The sequence below is a fragment of the Palaemon carinicauda genome, chromosome 1, assembly GCF_036898095.1.
Source record: "Palaemon carinicauda isolate YSFRI2023 chromosome 1, ASM3689809v2, whole genome shotgun sequence".
Lineage (NCBI taxonomy): Eukaryota > Metazoa > Arthropoda > Malacostraca > Decapoda > Palaemonidae > Palaemon > Palaemon carinicauda.
Genome location: NC_090725.1, coordinates 90376747 through 90395064, shown reverse-complemented (window position 1 = coordinate 90395064; position 18318 = coordinate 90376747). Strand labels below are relative to the sequence as shown.

At 39.8% G+C, this 18318-nt stretch overlaps 1 protein-coding gene across 1 annotated transcript in view; it reads left to right on the top strand.

The window, feature by feature from the left end:
• Ttc7 (tetratricopeptide repeat domain 7) overlaps positions 1 to 18318 on the top strand; it is a 631216-nt gene that overhangs the window by 222511 nt on the left and 390387 nt on the right. The window contains exons 7-8 of the mRNA XM_068382742.1: positions 3963 to 4151; positions 15609 to 15787. Coding sequence (XP_068238843.1) covers positions 3963 to 4151; positions 15609 to 15787 — 368 coding nt within the window. The remainder of the gene's footprint in view (positions 1 to 3962; positions 4152 to 15608; positions 15788 to 18318) is intronic.

The window sequence follows — 18318 nt, the reverse complement described above, 5'->3', positions numbered from 1 at the left end:
TCCCTGAACTAGGCTCTCCATGGAAGCTATTCTCTCTTGCGATTGCTGTGTATGAGATGATAGCATCAACTCAAAACAAGCAAACATCTTCTCTGAAAAATCCACACCGGGTTAAATGATTCCGCCGGGGGGGGGAACAGGTGCCGGAACGGAGACGACTACGTGAGAGGTTGAGGGCACAGCAATTTGGTCTTGAGAGACTCTGGTGGAAGAAGATTTAGCCTTCGAAGATGATGATCTCGAAGACTTGTGGTCTTTGGAAGACTTGTGGGTCTTATATAAAGGCTTACGATGAGCCTTCACCTTGGGGATAACAGGCCGGGGACTGAGATCCCCGGAAAACCTTGAAAAGAAGAGTGTTCAGAAGTAGAAGAGAAAGCCGGGCTAGGGAGAGGAATCTTAGCCCGGGAACCACCTGACTCGCCTACGTCCCTACCTGCGTCGGGTTCATCCAGAGCCATAGGTTCTACATCGAGGTTGAGGGTAACGACGTCCTCAGTTAGGGTGCCGCCTGTCTCTTCTTGGTCCGGGGCCAGAAGAAGGGATTCGATCCTCTCAATGATAGGGTCCGCCAACTCTTTGGGGACCGCAGCTGAAGTTTTGGCATGGGGGTAGAGACGGGAACACCATTCCTCAGAGAGGATATAAGGCTGTTTGGCCTTCACGTTGCGGGCGAACCCGCCAATCCAGACCTTGAGGGTATCCTGAGCTGTATCTTTTTCAAGTTGGGAGCTCTGAAAGAGAACAGACTATTAGCGAGGGATATTTGTGCCAAAGAAAAGTGGAGAAGTCCAAGGACTTCGTAGACAAGAAGTGAAAGGTATGCGGGAAGTCCAGAGGACTGTGGCCTTAAAAATAATTAATCGTAATTAATGTAAACCATTGAAATTAATCGTAACTCCCTACAAGTCTGTATTAATGTTAAAAGAAATTGCACTCACCAAATCAGATGTTAGAGTGGAGGTCATTTTGTAGCAAACTACACAATTGTCTGGATGCCAAACAGCTAAGTCATCCACTTGGACAGAACAGTGGGCGTGTGAACGACACACGTCATGACCGCAGGGTTGATGGAGGACAGCGGCACATGCCGTCATCGCACAGCGTACAGTCTGTAAAATAAAAGATACATGAGTATCTTAAAGGAAAGCAAATTTGGGGCCCGGAGGCCCCGGAGCTTAAAATATATATCAATATCATGATAAAAATTTTTTATATACATCAAGTATCTTGAAGGAAAGCAAATTAGGGGCCCGGGGGCCCCGGGTGCTTAAATTATATCAATATCATGATAAAAGATTTTATTACGACTGTATTATGAAAGAGAATAAGTCAGTCCGTAACCGTGATCATATCAAAAGGGGGAAGGGAAGTTCGAGAACTAGGATCGTATATATAAATAAATATATATATGTGACTAATATATAAAGTTAATCCAAGTAATAATACGTAACGTTGGCTCTGGAGAGACAACCAAGAGGGCTCAGGGCTCGTGAACATCCGCCGGAGAAGGCGGAGGGACTAAACAACTCGACCAGATGGTAATGTATAAAAGCTACGTCCGGGGATCCCGTAATGAAAGTCTTTATATATATATATATATCTATATGAGGTCCGTGAGGTGCGGGACACCATAGAGGGGGGAGGGATCTTTAATGGGTCCGTGAAGTGCGGGACCGAGAGGGAGTAGCACGTACAAAACAAAATAAAATAAAATAATATAACATGACAAGGTACCACGGACCGAGCAGAAAACTTCCCGTCGACCGTTTGCCAAACGAGCGACGGAAAGAAAACGACTACGACCAGGTAGAGTAGTACAAAAAGTGTAAAATAAAGTACGTTAATGTATAATGATAATAGCAAGCCTCACGAATCAACGGGAACCGCCCGTGCTAAGAGAGCGAAAGGCCCCGGGGGGGGGGGGGGGGGACATAACGCAACATAGTGACTCTAACTCGACATGGGAGAGAGAGGGGGAAGGTAACTCTGGGGTGGGGGGTACCGGGCGGGAGGGAGGCTAGGAGTGGGGCGATAGCAGGTATACCAACCTGCCAGACCCACGATTGATATGATCACACGGAAAGACTAAAAAACACTATAATAAACATAACACATGGTAAAATAAGATAGGAAGGCATGCTGGATGATAAAAATAATAAAATAATAATAAAAATAACGATACATTAATCGTAAAACAAACGAGTGGACAAACATTGAGACAGGAGAAAACCAAGCCTAACAGCGCGGGGAGTTTGGCAGGGCTACCAACATAACACAGAGTCAGTGAAGTGCCGACAAAATGAAAAACTAATATCTGACTCATGAAAGTCCCTCGAGCTAATGCAAGAAAAAAGAATGACGTTAATAATGAGAAGCATGTCCGTGGCGTGCGAACGTAAAACAAAATTAATGGAAATATAAACGCCCGAAGGCTACCATGCATGCCAACCTAACGAGAATACGCTAACGTATATCGTAATAACTGTTATCGTAATAACAGGACATCAATATAATAAAATAACACGGTGTGTGAACCGTGGATACCCAGAAAGTTCATAACGAGAAACAATCAGTATGGAGGACTCATTGTAAAGCGTTAAGAACGACGAGAGAGAGAGAGAGAGGAGGAGGCCGAGCGCCATGAAAGACCCGACGCGGTGTCGTGAAAAATAAAACTGTCATAATATAAGCAAATAAGGGCAAGGCCCCCTCCAAAATCTCAAAACTCATAGATCTGGTACTTAACTTAGATGGGGTGACGGTAGAGTCCGACATCCTGAGGTAAATCCAGGTAAACCAGCGAAAAACACTCACCGAGAGCAAAATAAGTATCGATAGCGCGTGCTATGAAAAGGAGTGTCGTCACTGGAGTGGGATCGCTAGTAGTAGTAGGATGTTGAACGGCGCCTCGCTGTTGGGGGATATTGACAGGAGATATCTAAATGGTGCGAGACCTCTGGTTGTGATTTATTCACGCCCCAGTATTATACCGACACCTTATTAAGGTGAGAGAGCTGGGTTCAACCTAGCATTCCTATACAATTTTTTCTCTGGTAAATTCATAGCAGTTTTTACCTTAGGAATGATGTAAAAGGAGCATTTCACTGGGCGGCACGGGTCGGAGCCCATAAATATATATATATATATATATATATATATATATATATATATATATATATACACAGTATATATATATATATATGTGTGTGTGTGTGTGTGTGTTCGTGTGTGCGCTTTTGGGACACATCTTCCCCCTCTCTAATAAAATTTTCATTCAAGGCGATTGCCTTAGTGGCATCCATGTGTTTCCTGCAGGAATCTTCATGTTTCCTCAGCTTTAAGTTTTCAGGCGTAAGCCTTTTGGTTGATCCTCATTGGGCTGGTATATCTCCTCCTTTTAATAATTTTTATGTCAAAATTGGTTTTGAAAATATTCTGTCCATGATGATTTTAGTTATCCCTTCCCAACCTTTTAAGAAGTGTGGTATCCACATATGTGTGTCTGGTAAGATTCTTTGGAAATAAACTTACATGCCAGTCGTAATTCTCCTCTTTCCTAACTCCCATTGATATGTCTGAGTTGATAGATTTCATCAATGGCTTTAATTTGTTGATACTTTTAAGAGTTTCATAATAACTGCTACTTGTTGTTGTTACCGTCCTTCAGGTACATTTGAAAGCCAAGGTGGTTGGTCTTCAAAATGGAGGTATATTATGTAGAGAAAATACTTTTTTATTTTATGGATGAGAAACTTGCAGGTAGAAAATGGAATAGATTTTATTATTAAAGTTCTGGAAGTTTCCTCTGAAATTCCAGAATGATATAACATACACTGAATGTCATTGATTTTGTGTGTAAAATCTGGAATATACATATTGCATGTAATCAAGATCATAATTATTTTTTTTCATCAACTTTGGATTCCCTTTTCATCTTTGAACACCATTATTATTTACAGGTTTTTGAAAGAGCTATGAAGTTTTCTTATGAGGCCACACATGTGTGGCAACAATTTGCTTTGGCGTTAATGTGTGGACGGAAGAATGTTCGAGCCATGGTTGTTTTACAAGAGGTGCATCGTTTACTTCCTACTGAGCCACACTACTGTCTTCTGGCAGCAAAAATCTGTTTCCAGCAATTAGGGAAGGTAATTATGATTAAAAATATGAGCATTTTTAATGCAAAACTCATTCCATTGATTAAAGAAATACATTTCTATTTTCATTTAAAGATCATTGATATTCATTTCTTTGTCCTTAACCTATAGCTGAGTTAAGTATTTACACAATTATGACACAATTCTTCAAAAAATGTATCTGTTCTTTTATGAATACAAACTGCTATCCTTTAATAAAACTATGACTTCAAAGAAGCTGGAGCAGCTGTTAGAATTTAAAAAAGAAATAGAGCTACTGGAAGGGGTCAAGGAAACCCCACCCAACTGTTATCAGTTACCTGGATGCTCACTTTTGTCCTTGGCTGCTAGCAGTACACATGTAATCTTACTGCGTCTCAAATTTTGGCTGTTTTAATCTTTTTTTTCTTTTAGGTAAATAAATGTGCAGATATGCTATTTTGTTGGGTAGCCCTGGATAAATTAAATGAAAAGTACAATGATATGCAGATTTTTTTTTCAGGTAGGCCACAAATGTGTGACAGGTATATGTGCAAACCCGCCATTAATCTCATCATCATTGTGCCTCTTGCAAGTTACGGGTATGTTCACGGTCATCCTCTCGCTATATGTGGTTGTATAATAAGAAAGACAACCTGAACCTGAAGAAGTTGTTCTACTTCGGACATCTCTACTGCTACGTAGGTGAGAGAAAGCTATTTTTGCTACCACCAGGACCTATGAGGCTACCCCATGCAGTGTCTTTTTGACTCTGCTTCTCCCATGGAGGTGCCTAAAGGTGTGGCACCTGCTGGTGTTGTTACTACTTTTGAAGAGACTTCTTGGACGTGTCACTATTGGTTTCCAAGACTTTGACTCTGGAGAATGCTGGCAAGAAGAAGCATGTGTGTTCCTCCTCCTCTGTCTCTTCTTTGTTAGATCTTCAGACACTGCTACTTTGAAGATGATGATAGTCAAAGAAGTCCAGGAAAAATGACATACGAAGTTGCGCAAGACTCTGACGGATCTCTCAACGCTTACATGTGCGAGTGAGTGCAGTGCAGAACCAAGTGCGCACACTGTTGGTTTGGATGAAGAGTTATCCCCCTTTTCCGCATTTTCCTTGACATTTGACTGATCATTCTATTATTATTATTACTAGTTAAGCTACAACCCTAGTTGGAAAAGCACGATGCTATAAGCCCAGAGGCTCCAACAGGGAAAATAGCCCAGTGAGGAAAGGAAAATAGAATATTTTAAGAAGAGTAACAACATTAAAATAAATATCTCCTATATACAATATGAAATCTTTAACAAAACAAGAGGAAGAGAAATAAGATAGAATAGTGCGCTCAAGTGTACCCTCGAGCAAGAGAACTCTAACCCAAGACAGTGGAAGACCATGGTACAGAGGCTATGGTACTACCCAAGACTAGAGGACAATGGTTTGATTTTGGAGTCCCCTTCTCTTAGAAGAGCTGCTTACCATAGCTAAAGAGTCCTCTTCTACCCTTAGCAAGAGGAAAGTAGTCACTGATTAATTACAGGGCAGTAACCCCTTGGGTGAAGAAGATTTGTTTGGTAATCTGTGTTGTCAGGTGTATGAGGACTGAGGAGAATATGTAAAGAATAGGCCAGACTATTCAGCGTGTATGTGTGTAGGAAAATGAACCGTAACCAGTGAGAAGGATCCAATGTAGTACCATCTGGCCAGTCAAAATACCCTATAACTCTCTAGTGGTAGTATCTCAACAGGTGGCTGGTGCCCTGGCCAACTTACTACCTATTACGAGAGAAAGAAGTGGTGCGGTACTGAGAACCAACTCAGACAGGGAAAGTGTCTCAGCCTGCGTTACATAGGTTTAAGCTCTCGCTATTGGTGACAGTTCTCATACCGAACCGAATACATACATTGTCTGTTTAGATGAAAGGCACCATCCTGCACCTCTTCCATTGAGGTACACCTCAGTCTCGTCACTCCTGTGAACTAGCTCGGGAATACGATCCTCACTCTCCTTGAGATTGGTCTTACTTTGATCAATCATTGCTAAATTGATCACTACAAAATAGGTCGTTGTATGTTTGTTCTCCATGTGATACTCCCACATGATTGAGCGGGAAGAACGTCACTTGTCGCCTGTACTTTCCCCACTTGGCTAGTCAAGTGCTGGAAAGTTCTCACACTCTCTCTAGACCAGAAATAGAAACAAGTGACAACCCAGGACTGCTCTCACAAGCATTGAGATGCCGCATAGTGTGCATGCAATCAGCAGCAAGGTTCTTTGTCACAATGTGACTGGTATACAAGGCAGTCACATGTGCGCCACCAAATACACTCTGGAGAGGCTCATGTATGCTATACTTTGTCAAGTTTCTAAGGTCCTGAGGGCTAAAGGGTGTGCTGCTTCTGAAAGGGAGGCCTATTGTTAATCAGGCCTCTTTTCAGAATCTTGGGGCATACCTCCAGTTCCATTCTTGAGCCTGTTGTTGAGACTGGTTTTGAGCACACCAACAGCGCCCAACTCTAGTCTAGCGAAGGTGGAAAATCATGAGACAGGGTGTTTGTTGATGCTCTTGCATTCATTGGCGAGTGCAATAACATTGAAGAGGCTACTGTGGTTCCTGGTAAGGTGCGTTTGTCAGTTATTCGTCAGCGCTTTTGGCGCCCATCAAGGATGAAAGATCTCATTAAGCTACTTTGATCAGAATTTGAATGCATTTCCTTGGACTGAATAAATTCGCAGGTCTCCTGGCCTAAGAATTCGCTGGGGACTTGCTGGTTGAGCAAGCTCCTGTTTTCTATACACACTTGACAGAGGAGAGACTACACATCAGAGAGTGTAAGCATAGCTCTCTCCTCTTTGATCACACAGTTCCTGTGTTGCTGGTAGTTTTACTGGAAAAAAGAGTAGACAGAGGATATATTCTTCTCAGCTATTGTGTCTGCTGCTATGGAAACATTTCCATAGCCAGTCTCCTGACAGTTTCCTATATCGATGAGTAGTCCAGTGCAGTCACCTTTGCCACTACTTGAAATGTTGGTGAAGTACAGGAAGTTGGTTCCATCTGGTGTAGAGGCAGTGGTCTGCGTGGCACACCAGTAAGTAAATCAATGGGCCAACTGGGTCCTGAAGAAAAGGGATACTGCTGTTTCCCTATGCTCCAGGGAAGTCAGACAAGAGGTGTGCATCAGAGAGAGGAAGACTTCTTGTTTTAGGTAAATCTGAAGGATACTTATTTTCCAGTACCCATCCACCAGTTCTAAGTAGAGTACCTCTGCTTTATCCTCTAGGGAGTATTATAGTAGTTCAAAGCCTTTTTCTTTTGGCTGTCCATCACTCCCCAAGTGTTCACCCAAATGTTCATTTTGGTCCCAGCTTGGGCCCTCTTGAACGGGATACGTCTTATGAGCTATCTTGATGACTGGATGATCCTTGCCTCCTCCAAGAAGCAGTTGCTTCAGGATTGAGACCGACTACTCTCATTTGTCACAGTGTGTGGATTGTGATAAATTGGGAAAAGTCTGGCATCATGCCCAAGTAGAACTTGAAGCACCAGGGCATGCAAGTAGATACAGTAGTAGCTAAAGTCTTTCCACCAGACAATAACATCAGTAGGCTCAGAGAGATAACACTTTTTCCCATTTGAGAGAGAACTCCTGACTCTGCATTATTAATGTCTTCTGGGACATCGTCCTCATTGGGGAAACTCATTGCACTTGGGCATCTCATCCAGCGGTTTCTTCAGTGGTGTTTCGAGTTTCACTGGTCGGCAGCCCATTATCTTCCCATCATTTTCCAGTAAAGCAAGATATATTGGACAATTTTTTTTGGCAGGTGCATGACAAAAACCTTTTTCTGAGATGCTTCTGTAGTAGGTTGGCCAGGTCACCAGCCACCTATTGAGATATTACAACTATTATTATTATTATTATTATTATTATTATTATTATTATTATTATTATTATTGCTAGGATACAACCTTAGTTGGAAAAGCAGAATGCTATAAGCCTGGGGGCTCCAACAGGGAAAATATCTCAGTGAGGAAAGGAAACAAGGAAAAATGAAATATTTTACGAACAGTAACAACATTGAAATAAATATATCTTAAGTAAACTATGAAAACTTGAACAAAACCAGAGGAAGAGAAGTAGGATGGAATAGTGTGCCCGAGTTTACCCTGAAGCAAGAGATCTCTAACCCAAGACAGTGGAAGACCATGGTACAGAGGTTATGGCACTACCAAGACTAGAGAACAATAGTTTGATTTTGAAGTTTCTTCCTAGAAGAGCTGCTGACCATAGCTAAAGAGTCTCTCCTACCCTTACCAAAAGAAAGTAGCCACTGAACAGTTACAGTGCAGTAGTTAACCCCTTGGGCGAAGAAAAATTGTTTGAGAGAGTTATGGGTACTTTGACTGAACCACACAGTACTACATTGGATCCCTCTCTCTGGTTACAGATAATATTTTCCTTTGACTACACGTACACTGAATAGTGTGGCCTTTTCTTTACACATTCTCCGCTCTCCTCAAATACCCGACAACACTGAGGTTGTCAAACAATTCTTTGCTCAAGGGATTAACTACTGCACTGTAATTGTTCAGTGGTTACTTTACTCTTTACTCTTTAGCTATGATAAGCAGCTCATCTAGGAGAAGGACACTCCAAAATCAAATCATTTTTTTCTACTCTTGGGTAGTCCCATAGCCTCTGTACCATGGTCTTCCACTGTCTTGAGGTGGAGTTCTCATGCTTTTGGGTGCACTTGGGCACATTATTGTTTCTTATTTTTCTTCCCCTTTTTTTAAGTTTATGAAAGATTTATTTTAATGTTATTACTGTTCTTAAAATATTTTATTGTAGTTGTTCATTACTTCTCTTGTAGTTTATTCCTTTCCTTTCCTTCTGGGCTATTTTTTCCTGTTGGTTCCCTTGGGCTTATATCATCCTGCTTCTCCAACTAAGGTTGTAGCTTAGCTATTAATAGAAATAAGGTGGGACTCCCACCTGATAAATCAAGTGCTTCAGGGGTAGACTTTGATAAGGAATTCAGTTGTGTTAATAAGGGACAACACCATAGTCATAGCATACATTAACAAGCAAAGAGGGACTGCCTCATTGCATTTACAGTGGTACCTCTGCATACGAATTTAATTAGTTCCACAACCGACTTCGGATGTAGAAAATGTTCGGATGTAGAAATGAATTTTCCCATAAGAATACATGGTAATTCATTTAATTCGTTCCTCAGCCTAAAAACCCATAATAAATCCTTAATAAATGGCTACACATAATTACACATAACAATAACATAACTGCATAATATGAAAGAAGCATGTAAAAAAGATAATTATAAAGAAATAATAAATAAAAAATGTGTTTTATTGCCACTTTACCTTAGAGACAGCCCAACGCAGGAGTAGGATTTGCTACGCCAGGAGGAGACGGACGATCGGCGAGAAGGTAGACATGGTGTTAACATGTTCTTTAAATAAATACTCTCTCTCTCTCTCTCTCTCTCTCTCTCTCTCTCTCTCTCTCTCTCTCTCTCTCTCTCTCTCTCTCTCTCTCTCGTTCTTCTTCATTGTTAGTGTTAGAGATGTCTATTAATTTTTTCTGAGAGAGAGAGAGAGAGAGAGAGAGAGAGAGAGAGAGAGTGAGAGAGAGAGAGAGAGAAAGAGATTAAACAAAAATGAGAGATTAAACAAAAATGTGTTGTGTACATGTGATTTTTAACAGCGTTAACGAGTTGAAAGACAGTTAAATGTAACTAAAACAACAATATCAGCGAATCTGAATTCCTTTAATAACTAAAACAAATATTGATACAAACACACTCGTGTGCGTATGCGCAAACACACACTCACGCATGAGGAGACACGATCGGCGAGGAGGTAGAGATGGTGACTGCGATAACGTACCGTAACTTACACTACGGAAATTTTAATCTAACTTAGCTTATTTATTTTTTTTTTATTTATATACAGTATATCATATTTTTTAAATTTCTTTTCTTTTTATTTTTTATTTTCATCACTTTCAGTGACGAGTTACGGTATGTTATCGCAGTCACCATCTCTACCTCCTCCCCGACCGTCTCTCTTACTGCGTTGCAATTCTTGCACCTGTGTGTGTTTGTGCATACGCACACGAGTGTGTTTGTATCAATATTTGTTTTAGTTAATAAATGAATTCAGATTAGCTGTTATTACTTTCTTAGTTACATTTAATTGCTTTTCAACTCGTTGACGCTGTTAAAAATCATATGTACTCTAAACACATTTTTGTTTAATCTCTCTCTCTCTCTTTCGCAAAACAAAATAATAGACGTATCTAACACTATAACAGCGAAGAACAGAGAGAGAGAGAGAGAGAGAGAGAGAGAGAGAGAGAGAGATTTTATTTAAAGAACATGTTAATGCTATGTTTAGAGAGAAACAGAAAAAGAGAGAAGTCTTATTTAAAAGAGCTTGTTAATGCTATCTTGGTTTTCTTTGCTTCACTTTTTTCTTTCTTTCTGTTCATCACGCTGGCCCTTCTCACAAATGATCGTTGCCAGCAATCTCTTTGTCCTTTATCCTTATCAACAAAAGGTGTTCTATCTCTTCCAGGGTATTGCTAGGATGTCTTGTAATAATGGTGATCCCCTTCGATGGTTATTTGCTTTAATGGCTGCCTTCTGCTTGATGATCCTCGAGATCATAGGCCTATTCCGGCCATATTGTTTAGCCATACAGTATCACTCACATGCACACTGCTCTCATGTTTTTCTATAATTTCTTGCTTCAATTCTAATGAAAGAATTGCCTTCGTCCTGTACTGAAATCAAAAAGGAAATGTGAGAAAAGAAAGAAAATAAGCACTGTTAATAACAGACCAAACAGAGGACAACCACACGATACACACAAGAACAGAGAACTGAGCACTCGACGCTCAATGGCGTAATGTTTACTTCGTATGTTGGAGCAACACTTCGGATGTCGAGGCAGAAATTTGGTCGAATTTTACTTCGTATGTTGGGACATTCGTATGTAGAGGTACCACTGTATAGTGAGTTGATAATGCTTTGGAGCTGTCAGCAAGGTTCAGTCCTGGCAAGAGGAATGTTCTAGCAGACACGCTCAGTCATCAGGTGCAGGTTATAGGTCCAGAGAGGCCCGATCCTCTCAGTATGGAAGGGAATTTTACTCGGGATCACCTGCAATTGACTTATTTACCCCATGGTTAAGCTTGCTTCCCTGTTCAGAACCATGGACCTTTTCAACCTGATTTACCATATCAACTGAGTGTTGATCATGCTAGGTCTTATGATGACCCTGGTGGCTCTCAAATGATCATAAGATGGGTGGAATCACAACTGTTAGCATGTTTAGTCAAGCTCCCAAGAGAACTACCTCATGTATACACTTTTCTGTCAGTCGCACTTTCAGAGGTACCCCTTCCAATCCATGTCGTTTGTATTTCGTGGTTAGAGACTACAGCATATTCTCCATGTGAAAGGCCTTTTGCAAAGGTCAACTTAGGAGAGGCTTGGGGACCTATGAAGGGCTTTTGCTGCTCTCTTCCAAGGAATTAGATCATTTTATGCAATTAGTGTTGTAGACAGGGTATTTCTCCAATAGCTGCTATAGCACAGATCATGGACTTCATTGTCCTTGTCTACGACAAGAGAAGAGCTTCTCAGTCATGGCGGAGAAAGGCCAACTGTCAGTTTTGAGCAAAGTCCTTTAACTGAGGAACATAGATCTTTGCTCCTCATGGGAGTTGTCTATACTTGTAAGGAACGTAAAGCAGTTGTGTCCACCCCTGGACCTCAGGCCCTGGAGTGGGATGTCACCCATGTTCTCAAATCTCTTGTACGGGCCCCATACGAGCCCTTGAGATGACCGTCAAATAAAGATGACACACTAAATGGACTGTCTGCTATCCATAGCTTTAGCAAAGTGATTTGGTGTCCATTTGACATCTTGTATGTCACAGTAATTCTGAACAATAGGTCTCCTTAACTTGCTGGGCATTTGTGGCCAAGACTCAGCTTTCCACAATACTTGGTTGAGTCCTCCTCCATCTCTTTTCAGAAGGTGTCCGAAGGGCATTAGCATGAATGACATCTGTGCTACGAGGGCTTCATGTTGCTATCTTAAGAAAAGACTGTGGTTCAAGTCTGGGCTCCAAATACAGTGGTACCTCTACATATGAATTTAATCCGTTCCAGAACCAACTTCGGATGTAGAAAATGTTCGGATGTAGAAACGAATTTTCCGATAAGAATAAATTGAAATAGGATTGATCTGTGGTTGAGCCCAAAAACCTATGATAACTTCTTAATAAACTACTACACATAATTTTCCCATGAGAATAATGAACACTAAATTAGATAATAGACATGTAAATAAGAAGAATAGACATGTAAATAAGAATAATTAGCAAAATATGATAAATAAGAAACGGGTTTTTAGCGTCACTTTACCTTAGAAACTCCAGCGCAGGTGTTGTTAGTCTTGATACGCAGAGAGGAGACGGACGGGCGGCGAGGAGGTAGAGAGGTTAACTACGATAAACGTACACTACCGTAACTTATTCTAACTTACACTAAGTGAACTTTAACATAACTTAGCTTATTTTTTTTTTTATTTTTATATTTTATATTTTTTTTTTACATTTCCTTTTTTTCTTTTTAATGATTACGTAATTTTAATCACTTTCACACTCTACATTTAAAATTGACTGAATTTCTTTTGCTTCACTTTTCCGTTTTCTTTGTTTCACTTTCTTCCGCTTCACTCTTTGCCGTTTTCTTCGAATCACTTACATCCTCTTCATCGCGAGTTTGCTTCGCAGTTTTTTTAAAGAAAGTATCGATAGATAATTGCTTGGTACGGCTTTTCAGAATGTTTCGAAAGTGAGTTAGGCAAACATCATCGAATTGAGAAACTACACGACAAACCTGCAATTTCTTTGGATGGTATTTGTCGATGAAGTCAACCACGTCTTGATATTTTCCTATCACCTCTTTTATTTGCGCCGAACCTAACACATGTTCTACCTCCTCGCTCCCTTCCTCGTCATCACTCATGTGCTCCGACATAGCATGGAGTTCCTTGAGCTCATCCGTGGTAAGTTCGTCGTGATGTTCGGCGACGAGTTCCGTAACGTCATCTGCGTTGACCTCCAGACCCATGGACTTGCCAAGGGAGACGATTTCCTCTACGGCTTCCGCTGCACCGACCACGAGATCAGGTTCGGGGTCAAAACCTTCAAGAGTCAACCGATCCTTCATTGGCTTATGCCCAGGCAATTTCTTCTCTTCGGCAGTGATGTAGGTTCGACTCGGCATCTTCTTCCAAAACAGCCCGGTTTCATCACAATTAAACACCTGCTGCTCTACGTAGCCTTCTTCCTGCACGATCTTTTCGAAGTTCTTGACAAAGTCAGCTGCAGCCTTTGTGTCCGCACTAGCAGCCTCTCCGTGGCGAACAACTGAATGAATCCCGGACCGTTTCTTAAATTTTTCGAACCAGCCACGAGATGCCTTGAAATCATCTGAGGAAGGCTCGGTTGAACTCTCCCCAGCATCACCCCCAGAGCTCTCCTCCTTCAAGTCCATAAAGATGGCGTGCGCCTTCTCGCAGATAACGGTCTCGGTGATGGTGTCGCCAACGATCTCTCTATCCTTAATCCACACTAGTAGAAGTCGTTCCATCTCTTCTATGATAGGTGTACGGCGTTTGGAAATTATGGTGATCCCCTTAGAAGGTTTCACTGCTTTAATAGCTTCCTTCTGTTTAAGGATTGTCGAGATCGTCGACATATTACGGCCATACTGTTTAGCAAGTTCACTCACGCGGACGCCACGCTCATTTTTTTCAATAATTTCCTGCTTAATTTCTAAAGAAAGCATTTCCTTCTTCCTTTTCTCACCACTACCACTACCACTGGCAAAACTAAGCCTTTTAGGACCCATGATTTACGTAAATTACCGTTAAAGGATGCACGTAAAAAATCACGATTAAAACAGAGTTAATAGCAGAACGCACAGAGCACAACCGCAAGAAGCCGACGAGAACAGAGGACTGACCCAAGACCCGCTAATTGAGCGTCCCTCCGAGGTCGATGTGCTGCCTTCTATCGGCGGAAATAAAAAACACTTCAGGCGCTATGAGCACCGACTACGCGTACGAGTATTGTTTACTTCGGGTGTCGAAAAAAACATTCGGGTGTAGAGTCGGAATGTGTTCGAATTGTACTTCGCGTGTCGAAAAATTCGGATACAACCGTACGACGAAAATTGCTTACTTCGTGTGTCGAAATAAAATTCGGGTGTAGAGTCAAAAATTTGCTCGAATTTTACTTCGGATGTTGGATAATTCGAATGTAGATACGTTCGGATGTAGAGGTTCCACTGTATTTTTCTTGGCACCAGCAAGATAAAGAGAGAGGTACTCAATAACATCATTCATTTCTAGCTTTGTGGTCCAACTGGGCAAGGACTCATGGAGTTAATGATATTGGATTCTCCGTAGAACTCGTCAGTGGCTCGGGTATTAAGATGGGCGTCTGCAAATGCAGATTTCATTTACTTCCCACTACCTGCAGGGGTATACCCACAAGTCCTTGAGTATCTTTACCCTTGTTCCTGTTGTGGCTGCTCGGCTCTCTCACTAAACAAGATGCATCTCATTTAACATAGCAGTTTCAGCATAAACCAAAAATGGAAGATAGAATAACTGGCCTGCTACATTTCTTTCTATCCACTTTGGAGCGGGTGCAGAAGTCATGGCTGCTATGAACTGGACGTGACGGCAGATGCAGGCGAGCTTCCTAACCAGGTAACCTCTCTTTTCAGACCAGATTTGTTAAGAAGCATATACCGCAAGCTCCAAGATGAATGGGAGGATAGATATAATGTATGTATTCAAACCCAGTTCTTAGATGTATATACAATCAGACAACATATCTTATGGTACAAGGATATAGGTTCTTCCATGACCATTAACCATTTACACTTTGCATGACCCAAAGATAATATCTGTGTCATCTCCATGCTTAAACTGTTTGGAGTTTAGCAGGACTCATCACCGTTTCTCCTATACAGAAGCAAGTGCTTTGACATATCTCGGTATAATTAAACCAGCGAGGAGTTTGGGTTTATAAAGACTTCCTCTCCTCCCAAGGATGAGTCCCCTATTAAAGAATGATGGTTTTTTTGTATTCTTATAGGAACAGACCAAATTTTTAAAATAATTTTTATTTTCCCTAATTATACTAACCCGAGTCCTTTAAGTTACATTTCCCGCTTCAACTATCCTACAAGTCCAGGTCCAAGGTCAAAAGCGAGTATTCAGCTGCCACCTGCCATTAGTTGTAAATAACTTGTTAGATTTTTAATGGCCATTTCAGCTTCACGAAAGTCATGTAACTATTAAAGAACGAAGGTTTGTTTAGTCTCATTCTGGAATTTTGAGTGTTCAATATTTTTTTTTTGATAGATAGAGGAAGGCTTAGAGTGGGTCAGTAAGGCCCTAAAATCATCAGAAGAAAGAGCGAGCATGCTTACAGCTAGATGCCATCTCTTCCATGGCCTGGGAATCACTCTCGAGGCTCATCATACACAGCGACATGCTGACTCCCATGCTTTGAGGGCCAAAGCTTTGGAATCTTTTTTAAGGTTGGTATAATTTGGATTTTAATCTTTATTTCAAATGGAAATAGTACATATTCCTTTACATTTTGATAAAGAATTAGTATCCCATAGGTTGTAATCTCCATGTACAGGTACAGTACATCACTGGTCTTGCAAATTTCCTTTTCAAAGTTTTGCAGTTTCTTTTTTATTTTGCCTGACTATTATTGATCACTTCTTACTTTCTAGTCAAACACTTCATTACACCTCATGACTTGCTAGTTATACAGATAATTTTTGTCCAAAGAATAGAGGACTTTTAGAAAATTGAACAATTTTTAGTGTACAGTAAATTTAATTATTGAATGAAGTCCTTTAAACATGGAATATCAAAACTTTCATTTAATGTATGTGCATTTTTTGCTGATATCTGATTATATTCATGTTAAGGTGCATAATTATATTGGTGTCTCATATTTAGTTCACTTGGTGTTGATTAAAATGACACATAATTAAAGTATTACTGTATGTTTAGGATTTTTATTTCTTTGAACCTTAATCAAGATTTTTGTGACAGTATTTCTAGGAAGAGGGATATTTGACACAAAAATAGAATTATTTACCCCAATCAGGACAATAGCCATTTAATCATTTTGGTTATATGAGTTGGTGTAAGAATATGGTGATAAAGGTGAGCGTGAACTGGTTTCATATTACTCAGACCACCACAATTCATATCTTCTAAGTGAAGAATTTTGTAGTCTGCTTTTATTGATGTATTTTCATCCTTTTGTTAGATTATTCGGTTGGTATTACTTGAATTATACAGATATGTCTGAAGACTGTTAAAGTGACTTTTTATGTGAGAATTGATGACACAGTGTCTTCTAGTCTCTAGAACAATCCACATTCAATTGTTTTCTTTCCCAAAAGCATGAATCTGCCATTTAGTATCATTTACCAATAATGATTGCTTCAATTTGGTTATAGTGAATGATACTGAAGGGCAAGTATGATTTTTGAAGTGTGTAATGTAATATTATTATTTAAGAGTGAAGTAGAGTTTTTTATGCTGTTTTTATTCTTTTTTTTTGCCTGTCCATTGGCACAGCTTGTATAACCATTTTTTTTTTATTCCAGTTTTAATGGGTTATATGAAGTGAAAGCTAACCAAATATTTTTTTTCTGCTCAATGGGCAACGACTATTGGTCAGTCAAGCTCACAAAATTTTTTTCTTCACACTGAGTTGAGTCTAAGGATCAATTATCTTTCCTTCATTTGAGTGATAAGGGTATGGTGCTGTCATATTTAGTTCTCCTATTTTTCATTTTTATTCTATTGTTCCTGCAAAATTAATACAGGGAAGGAAAGCAGTTATGTAACTTTTCAAGCTATAAAGGAATTGATGCTGGTAGTTAGAGCATTGCTCTATTAGATAATTGTCCTTGGTATTCTTAAATAATAATGATAATAACTAAATCAATTTTAGTCTTTTATAGTTCGATATAATATATTTTTCTTGCTATGTAGAGGATTACAGGTACACCATTAATAATCCAGTACATGATTTATTCTGGGAATAATTTTGGGAACCAACTAAAATTAGGTAATTACAAACAAAAAAAGTTTTGGCATCTGACATCATTAAGGTTATAAACTGCTGGATTATAAATATTACATATGCATGTGGGTGTTGTTTTACTGTACTTCCCTTATGTGAATTAAAAGCCTGCCATCCCTTGAATCATACATCACTCATCAATTGCAAATAAAAACTAGTCTAAATATATTTACTTCTTTTGAGTTTGTACATGGCTTAAATTTTTTTTTTTGTGTTTGTATGATTTCATTGAATAATGACTGATGCAATATTGCATTGCCTAATATCAAGATAAAAATGTGTTATGACAAGACATGTAATACACTAGTAATTATTCAAACAAAGTATGGTTAATTAAAAAGAAAACTTTACCAATGACTAAGACAATTAGAGATATAATATAAATTATATATAGATTACGCTTAGTAAGGAAACTTTGGAACTCGTAATAAGCGTGATTCACCTTAGTATCCCCCAACAGCGTGCATAGTAGTCTAAAAGATTCCTTGGCCCTCTCGGGGAGGCACTGAATACATTTTCAGTAGCTGTGCCTTAATACTTTTGTATAGGACGGGCCTTGGTTGCTTCCTGTGACAAGGATTTACAAGTGTCCAGACGTCATCGGGCAGGAATTCTAGGAGTACTATATCATTCATACATTGCGGCCGTTTAATTTGCCGGTTATAGAAAATGGATTGGGCCCTGTTGAAGCACATCTCCCTGCTGTTGGAAGTGAACTTGTTAACTTTCACGTTGGTTACAGCGGCTGCTGCTGATTCAGTTTTTGTGTCGCTCATGTATAAGAACCCAACATATGAGGGGAATGAAGTAGACCTTGGTAGAGAATAATTTGAAGTCTATAGGTATATGTGTATATACATTATATATATACTGTGTATATATATATATATATATATATATATATATATATATGTATGTATATGTATATATATATATATATATGTATCTCTCTCT